Genomic DNA, 9178 nt, shown 5'->3' with positions numbered 1-9178 from the left:
ACAAAATGTACACGGTTGATGGACTCGCAGAGAGCTTTTCAAAGCGAGTCCTTAGCTCGGTCTCAGTTTGTTTTAATTATCTAGGTGTTTTAATGTTTGTACGCCTAAAACCATATCCTATATATAGGTAAGACACTGCCATCTGGATTTTAAGGTCATGGGTTAGTCACTTCCCACTACTCTCGCTCTGTTATGGAGGCTGGAACATCCAGCTACTAAAGGCGCACGTTGCCGCAAGTTCATTCCAAACTTGTCCGTCTCTGTATGGACAATGGCACTTAAACAACGGGCGTCATTGCCATTTTCTCGTGTGAATTTAAAACTGACGGTCTTGATCTGGAATGTTACATAAACCGTTCCAATGCTTTGGATTAATGAAAAGCAAAGCATGAAAAGAGGAGTACAACTGCCAACGACTCCTGTCAGCTGCCAAATATTAAGTAAGAGTATGAGAAGCATAAATAATGACTCATATCGTTTACAAATATTTATCAGCTCAGTAACCTCCCCGCTGGCCTCCACAAAGGCGTAGTGGTAAAGTGACACACCCTAAAATCGGAATTACGTGTGGCTTCTGGGAACACTTTATGCAGAGCCTAAAGCCATGCGATTGATAATGAATTCTAAAGAGAACCATGGGCAGGGGTCGTTTGTTCCACATTAACGAAGGTGTTTATTTTTATTATTCTTAGTAAATCTTATTCTAATACCAAGTAGAGCTTAATAAAAATCAGTATATTGCCTGTCAATGCGATCGTAGGCAGAATGACTGAGAGACAAAGGACTTTGAAAGTACTGGGTCTTGTTTATTTATAAACCAATAAATATCTACATAAAAATGCACTTTATTGTAAACAAACTGTACATCGACAAAGGTTCATTAACGTTTTCTGAATTTTTGACTTTGGAAGCCACAGTGTTGGTCACGCTGGAGGGGTCGACGAAAGGCAGCAGTAACGTTCGAAACCTGACATCCGTAAGAAGATGGCGGCTGACATCACCAGGTGGGCGTTAATTGGGTTTTTCTGCGCTCAGAAGCATTTCCTGTGCACGATGGAAGGACCGGCCTCGTCGTACTCCTGTTTGCTGATCCACATCTGCTGGAATGTGGACAGGGAGGCCAGGATAGAGCCGCCAATCCAGACCGAGTACTTCCGCTCAGGGGGGGCGATGATCTGAGAAGAGGGATACGTATTGGAAAATTAGTGAAACGTCCTCGGAATGACGTTTACTACAACCCTTTCCAAAAACCTCTTTATCTACGTGACATCTACGTATCATGCGCTTACATCCGGGGCACAGAAATGAGGAGTAAAGCGGAATTACCTTGATTTTCATGGTGCTTGGAGCTAAGGCGGTGATCTCCTTTTGCATTCGGTCAGCAATACCGGGGTACATGGTAGTACCACCAGACAAGACGTTGTTGGCGTAGAGATCCTTGCGAATGTCAATGTCACACTTCATGATGCTGTTGTAGGTGGTTTCGTGAATCCCGGCAGATTCCATTCCTGTGACAACGGACAGAAATGTTGAAAAATCGGCTCCCTTTCCGAGGGCGACAGTGAACTGTTTGGGCATATGGTCATGCGCTCGAGGGGCTAACAGGTGCTGAAGCGGACAGCTCCCTGACGGCTGCGCACACAAAACAGCGTGAGGTCCCTTTATTTAGCGTAATACACACAGAAACATCACAGACAAGGTCCTTGCTATTTCAGTATGTTGACAACCATGCACATTTGTTCTGTATGAGTTTTTATAATTCAATGATTGATTTTAAACAGTCTGTCCACAGGTAAACGTGCGTGTTAACATAGAGGCGTGAGTCGTAGGATTAAAATGCGTACCAATGAAGGAGGGCTGGAAAAGTGTCTCGGGGCAGCGGAACCGCTCATTGCCGATGGTGATGACCTGACCGTCAGGCAGCTCGTAACTCTTTTCCAGGGATGAGGAAGACGCCGCGGTGGCCATCTCGTTTTCAAAGTCAAGAGCCACGTAACACAACTTTTCTTTGATGTCACGCACGATCTCACGCTCGGCTGTCGGGGAAGTGATTTTCGAATTTAGATTTCAGGTTAGTTAGCGGTTTGCCGTTCATATAAATATGTATGGACACACGTTGATTTCTAGAAATAAACTGATGCCTACCGGTGGTAACGAAAGAGTAGCCACGTTCTGTTAAGATCTTCATGAGGTAATCTGTCAGATCGCGACCAGCCAGATCCAGGCGCATGATGGCGTGAGGGAGCGCGTAGCCCTCATAGATGGGGACGTTGTGGGTCACACCATCACCAGAGTCCAGCACAATCCCTAAACAGTGGATGAAAACGTCTGTTGATAATATGTTCACACATTTTACGCATGACACCTAAGATACACCAACAGTACGCGAGCATTCATCTCACCTGTGGTACGTCCGGAAGCGTACAGGGAAAGGACAGCCTGGATGGCGACGTACATAGCAGGGACGTTGAAGGTTTCGAACATAATCTGGGTCATCTTTTCGCGGTTGGCCTTGGGGTTCAGGGGTGCCTCAGTGAGCAGGGTGGGGTGCTCCTCGGGGGCCACGCGCAGCTCGTTGTAGAAGGTGTGGTGCCAGATCTTCTCCATGTCGTCCCAGTTGGTGATGATGCCGTGCTCGATGGGGTACTTCAGGGTGAGGATACCCCTCTTACTCTGGGCCTCGTCGCCGACATATGAGTCCTTCTGGCCCATACCCACCATCACACCCTGAGAGGAAGGAAGGGAGACAAATACCGCATCCCTAAGTCAGAAATCCTGATGTCACTCCCGCCTATCATCGTATATGAAGGGGTATGAACACCACACCACTTTTAAGTGGCTTTGAATGACTTTCGGATCCAGAGCATAATGACTGCTGTTTCGCGGCATACCTGGTGACGGGGACGGCCGACAATAGAGGGGAACACGGCGCGGGGTGCGTCATCACCGGCGAAGCCGGCCTTCACCAGCCCGGAGCCGTTGTCGCACACCAAAGCAGTGGTCTCCTCGTCGTCACACATCGTGTCAAATGGGGATCTGAATCAGTGACCCAACATACACGCGTCAAACGCAAGGAACAAATAAACGAATACACAGAACCTTCGAATTCCTGAAATGTTGGCGCTACTTGTAACATCATTATAATATCAATTATTGTAGTTATATTAGTTCGAGTTAGACTTCCATCCCGCCAACACCAACGATACAATACAACAGTAGTGCAAATGTTGCCTAAACTTTATTTCCCGAACATGTTTAACGGAGTTTGTTTCAAAATATGTGTACTGGGAGGAGGAGGAGTTATATGTTAGCGATGAGCAGTTAAATGAGAAATAAAATAATGAATTATAAGTGAATATGTGAAGCTCACAATGTGGGTAATTGATGGGGTTGCGTTGAATTGTATTGTGAAAAACCTCGCACTGAACATTTTTTCGTTTTCTCTTCGTAGTATAACGCCCAGAGACAAAAAAAATGTCAGTTTGCTAAAATGAAAATTAATTATTCGATCTGTGGAGAGCTTCTGTTAGTTCCTGTTAGAAAACGCTGACTGGTTAGTTGGAGAAGAGAATGTTCCGTTGAGCATTCTGTAAGTCGTCTGGGTGCGTGCATAGTGCCCTCCTGTAGTCTGCAAAAGGGCAGTCTCCATGCGTACTCACCAGATCAGCACCTGGAGCTGTATCCTGTGAAAAGCGGGGCACAGTGCAAGGAACAACTGCCGATTTATACTCTTACAAGTGTCGCTGCGGCCGACGGACCACCTTATCCTTATTTGGTATCCTCCACGCCATTGACAGCAGCGAGCCCATTAATGGAAGGCCGACGAGAGGAGAGTTCAACGCGGGGCGCCCCGGCCCGCAGCCCATGTATGGAAGGGACCCGCGAAGGCAGGGCGGGCTGAGCTGCGTCGTTACTCAGTTTTCAATGAAATATCAAATGGCCTACAAGGTGTAGACACGACTAAACTAACAACTAGGTAAAATAGTAATTAATCACAGAGCTGACAGATCTATTTCGCTGTACAATTTTCAATGTGAAAAGCGGGCCATTACATTTCTGACGAGAAGCGAATTCATTATGAAGAAAATGTCTGAGTTGTACTGAGATATATGCAAAGTACAAATATATATACAAGCTATCTGTATATCCATGTTACATAACACAAAAATGTATATGCATAGCATGAACCCTAGTTCAACCCCCCCTGGGGAACCTAGCTAGAAATAGTAGCCTACACATGGTGGGCTTTGACAGTTTCTACGGCGTGATGTATGCAGTGAACTAATACTGCATTGTTTTGCCTTTAAAGTACAGGACCTGAGCCGTACTAACGAAAAAAAAAATCATTACCGAACAACTGAAAGTTGTTTTTCACGTCGCAACGCTGCTAAAATAACGTAATAAATGAATGTATCAAGAGAGACGTTGCATGACACGTTTAATTTAATCCGTCCCAGTTTCACCACATTATATCCAAGGGAACTGGTTATTGATATACAAACGAGAGTGGGAATGGAGTCAGTTGAAGAGCTCTGAAGTAGATTTTATTTATGAATCTGTATATCAACAGGAGAAAGTTTTAGGACTGGTTAAATCTTGCGGGGTGAAACTAATAATTCATTATTTCTTTATATGTATATATATATATATATATATATATATATATATATATATATATATATATATATATATATATATATATACTATTCGTGATTATGCCCTCAGGGCTAGTATCTCATCTCGAAATAAACTGAGAGGACACGTCTGTCGGATCTCCCTCATTTCCGTGTCTGCCCCAGACAAAAGCAGTTTATAACAGGATTGGGTGTTAAGCTCCGACAAACGAAAAAAAAAATACATTTATTCGTGTCAGCTGGTGCAGACAGCTGCCACAAAGAGTTCAGATGTTCCTGTCCTTCGCGATGAAACATGTTTTTATTATCATTATAATGTGCTTCAATAAAGTCACTGAGCTTTGGATTACCCCATGTCTGGAGATACGTGTCTGTTGGTATCTTCAGCGATACGTTAGCAAGGACAATCGTAAATCCAAAATTCTACAAGTTATTTGATGCACTTTGAACATCGTAAGAGAAATATTTACTAAGGTTCGGACCGTTTGTTTGTTAGTGTTCTTTTATACATTTATTGTATGGCAGTTGTGCAAAACATTTGCTTGGTATTCACCTGGGCGAATAAATTAATTGAATAAACGAATCGAATTAATTCTTTCAAAAGACCGGAGTACACACCGTGGTCATGTCCAGGAGAACATCTCACAATATTGTGGCCTTCTTTTGGAAAGAGCAGAGTAAGATAAACTTGGTACTCTAACACAATGCAGAGATACTGCTGTCTTTTCGGAGATGAAGCCGGTACAATTTTCTCATCTGAGCCTTCCCCTGAGATCAACTGAAAAGCTCATTATATGACATTCCCTGCGTCGCTCTCCCGGCGTGATCTCCGACAGGAGGCGAAACACTCCTTTTCACACAAACCGGGATCTCTGATCTGATAATTAAACAAGTTCTGGCGAAAAGAAACGTTGCTTTAAAATAAAGAAAACACATCTATAAACGGTAATACACATGCCCACTCTGCCATACGTTCTCACGTGTGCAATGCACTATTAAGGCCTTGCACAAAAAATAAATTCCTTAGCTGGTGCCTGTGGGCTTGCGCTTTGACCCCTCCATTAAGGCGTGTATGGTTTGACGCATGTGGTATTTATGGCACATAATGTACTGAACCGGAGGGAGAGGATGACATTTTTTTATTAAAACTATAATTAGCAACCTTTGGTAATTTCAGTATGTTTAACACAGCGCAGCGTGTATAGGGAGATAAAGGGCTGAGGGGAAAACATGACCTCACACGTAACACATATCTTCCAGGTGTCCCTTTTGTGTGTCTTTCATTGGCGTTCAATGCGTTCAGCTGCATTTCCTGCGGGTCTAATCCACCTACATCTCTGTCTTTCTCTGATGATGATGTTGATGATTAATATTATTACTGTTGTTATTAACAGTAATAATATAGAATGAATATAATAATTACCAATTCCATCCATTGAAAGACCAAATAAAATAACCTCACTGCATCCTTTACGTGGACGATTGTGCTGTTGCTCATAAGTTATTGTGAAAGCTCAACAACAAACTTTCAGTGGCTCCATATTTTATTCACCAACCTGCTCTCATCGAGGAGAACCTCTGATGATTCCGGTATAATAGAGAATGGATCTTCCAGGACGTGCCTAAGGGTGGAATTTAAAATCTGTTAGGATGTCCTCTCTCGTATTACCCCCGATATTAGCACACAATGAGGAAGCAGTGTCTGCCTTTGCTTCCAAGTGGTCAAATGGAAGATGGAAGTCATATAATTATTCCATTTCAAATGAATCTGGGAAGGCCTGGTACTTAAATGCACGAGAGAACTATTTTAATTCCGCGTCTTTCACTGGCTTTCCATGGAGAGGGAAGATGAGGTTAAACAGCGCTTTGAAATTAAAATGAAATATTCATGAAGTCAAATTTAAATAGCTTAATCTGCAAATGCATAGCTTTGGCGGTGACAGTGCGCATTCATTTAGTTATTTTTGGGTAAATCTCACTTTGGGGATTTTAAAGTGCCTCATCCTCGTATATTAGCTCGGCGGATGATAGATAGGTATAGTCAGTCAGGAATAATGAGAGATGAACCGCTGTTATTTAGTGTCTTCACAGCTGCGACTGCCTAAAACAGAGATGCTGAGTCATGCACCTCTCGCCCACTGCTCTGAACTGCGCAAATAAAGACACTCGGTTTTCATGTTGCTGCCTAGGTTGTCTAATTAATATTTATATTTATTCTTTCTCTAATTAGCCGTTTTCATCGCTATAGCTTCTTTTTCATGACTGGCATTTTAATTAGCATACAGGTAATGTGTTGGATGTGAATAATTCATAATTTCCATTTGAATTTTGTCATTCATAATTCAAACGACGGAGAGCGTTCCCGTGTGGATACACAATCGATATATTGGATGTATTTAACACTGCCTCGCTTTTCCGCTTATACTTACCGCTAGTACAACTTTAGGCACCTCGTAGCTAAACTCTCGAACCACAACTTTTGCAATCAAACTTCTTCATACATTTTCCATTGTTAGCGAGTACTTAACAAGCAACTTTGATTTGCTTTGCACAGGTGCGAGTTTGTCAAAGCTGGTAGTGTGGCTGTAGAAGCCTCCTGGCCCCTGGCCAAACAGGTGTAGACGCACACATGCCTCTGACCCGCACATGTCACCACATGCTCAGACTGTGAGGGGGAGGGGTTATCTGTCAGCCCGTTTGTGATGTCATAACGATATATAATCCCCATATTGTGCATCTGAGGGCTTAGCCACAGGCCACGCTGTTTCAGGTAGAACACCAGCAGGGGGGGAAAGCCTGCTGTCAGAATAAATTGGACAGGTGTAGCACTGAACCTCCCTACAGTGCTGCCAAACTCAGGACGGGGGAGGGGTGGGGGCTCCACTGAGGAGTGAAAATCTCTGTCTGAAGAGAAATCCATGTCATTGGTTTAGTTTACAGGATCATGGATTCAGCAGCAGTGTAACCGCTTGACAAATGTGTGTGTGTATGTCTGTTTGGGTATGAGTATGTATGTGTGTGTATGTGTGTGTGCCTGTATGTGTGTGTGTGTGTGTGTGTCTCGGTGTATTAGGCGATCATCCTGGCAGATCAGAGTTCACTGGGGAAGGCTTTGTGAGTAGTGAAATGTTTATTTATAGATGGAGTTGGGCCAAGGGCAGGCCACTCAGGCTCATACCTTTCACAGATATAAACTTTGATATTAGGCCATGACAGATGGCAGCATAACTCACGCTACAACCACACTGGCACATGAACAAACTCACCATCGCAGCAGGGAGTAGGTTCCTGCCCTTTGCACTATGTTACTTTGGAGAGGTAGGGGTCTTTCACAGGAAATTATGTCCTGGAGGGCTACAGTGTCTGCAGGGGGACTCAGCCCTGAGCCTGGACAGCTACAGTGTCTGCAGGGGGTCCTAGAGGGCTACAGTGTCTGTAGGGGGTCCTGGAGGGATACAGTGTCTACAGGGGGACTCAGCCCTGGGTCTGGAGGGCTACAATGCCTTCAGGGGGACTCAGCCCTGAGCCTGGGGGGCCACGGTATCTGCAGGGGGACTCAGCTCTGGGCCTGGCAGGCCACAGTGTCTGCAGGGGGACTCAGCCCTGATCCTGGACGGCCACAGTATCTATAGGGGGACTCAGCCCTGAGCCTGGACGGCCACAGTATCTACAGGGGGACTCAGCCCTGAGCCTGGAGGGCCACAGTGTCTGCAGGCATTCACTTGATCCACACTGATCCACTTGATTTAACCGATCATTGCAATTGCTGTCTCAATGGAACCATCATAGCTTTCCTCCCCAGGTCTGAGAATGCTTGTATTTCAGAAAGAGCCGGAAAGCGTACTGGACCTGGAGTGGATATGTTCCGGTGTATCTGGTGTGTAAAAAGGTCAGTTACTCACTGCTGAGGGAAGAAAAGGCCACAGAGGGTCACACAAATGTTGCATTGGCAGGGTGAGGGTGTTTGCTTATGATTTAGAGGGACACATCTGTTGGTCCCCCTTAAGCACTGCAGCCAGAGCTAATGACATCGCTAAACAAACCCATTAGACCTAATGGGTCAGACAGAAAGGAAAATGGTAAATGTCAAAACAGCAGGGTACAGCAGATAGAGGAATCACATACTCAGCAAGTTCTTTACCTCTGACCATGTAAGTGAAAACAGAGAGCTGAAGGGTTTCTTTTTAGGAACGTAATCTGTGACAACAGTTTTAGGAATGCCTCATTTTCATCCAATGATTTTAAAAGGGAATTGGCAAGGTCACATGAGATGGTGGGTGGATCACAGCAGGTCTTGGTCAGAAGCAAATACTCAGGGAGCCACAGAGCCAAAACTAGTCATTGTTTTGGCCTTCGCCACCTTACTGGCTGGGTCAAGCATTTGATCCCTCTGGGACCTCACAGCAGAGTGGGGTATTAGGGCCAAAGGTCAAAGGTCATGGTCACAGCATTCATTTCAACCTGGCAGCCTGGAAAAACAAGCAGTGATGCACCAAAGCAATTGGTTTGGTGTGTTACGGTCTGACCAAATCCAGGCACAGACT

The 9178-nt window shown here is 44.6% G+C and overlaps 1 protein-coding gene across 1 annotated transcript; it reads right to left on the bottom strand.

The window, feature by feature from the left end:
• Nucleotides 1-752: 752 nt before the first annotated feature.
• On the bottom strand, nucleotides 753-3726 carry actc2 (actin, alpha, cardiac muscle 2). The gene is made up of 7 exons (XM_036549421.1): nucleotides 3660-3726; nucleotides 2892-3036; nucleotides 2403-2727; nucleotides 2146-2307; nucleotides 1845-2036; nucleotides 1327-1508; nucleotides 753-1175 (listed from the first exon to the last, which is right to left on the bottom strand). The coding sequence occupies exons 2-7, from the start codon at nucleotides 3018-3020 to the stop codon at nucleotides 1032-1034; spliced, it is 1134 nt and encodes a 377-aa protein (XP_036405314.1). The 5' UTR covers nucleotides 3021-3036; nucleotides 3660-3726; the 3' UTR covers nucleotides 753-1031.
• Nucleotides 3727-9178: the final 5452 nt, after the last annotated feature.

This window comes from Megalops cyprinoides, chromosome 17 (genome assembly GCF_013368585.1).
Source record: "Megalops cyprinoides isolate fMegCyp1 chromosome 17, fMegCyp1.pri, whole genome shotgun sequence".
NCBI classification, from domain to species: domain Eukaryota; kingdom Metazoa; phylum Chordata; class Actinopteri; order Elopiformes; family Megalopidae; genus Megalops; species Megalops cyprinoides.
The sequence above is the reverse complement of the archived record's forward strand: the minus strand, read 5'-3'. Positions and strand labels throughout refer to the sequence as shown.

Coding starts and splice junctions, on each gene's coding strand:
- actc2 (XM_036549421.1), bottom strand. CDS start 3,020: ATGTGTGACGACGAGGAGACCACTGCTTTGGTGTGCGACAACGGCTCC. Junction 2,308..2,402: donor CGCTTCCGGACGTACCACAG/GTGAGATGAATG, acceptor TCCACTGTTTAG/GGATTGTGCTGGACTCTGGT. Junction 1,509..1,844: donor TTTCCAGCCCTCCTTCATTG/GTACGCATTTTA, acceptor CCGTTGTCACAG/GAATGGAATCTGCCGGGATT.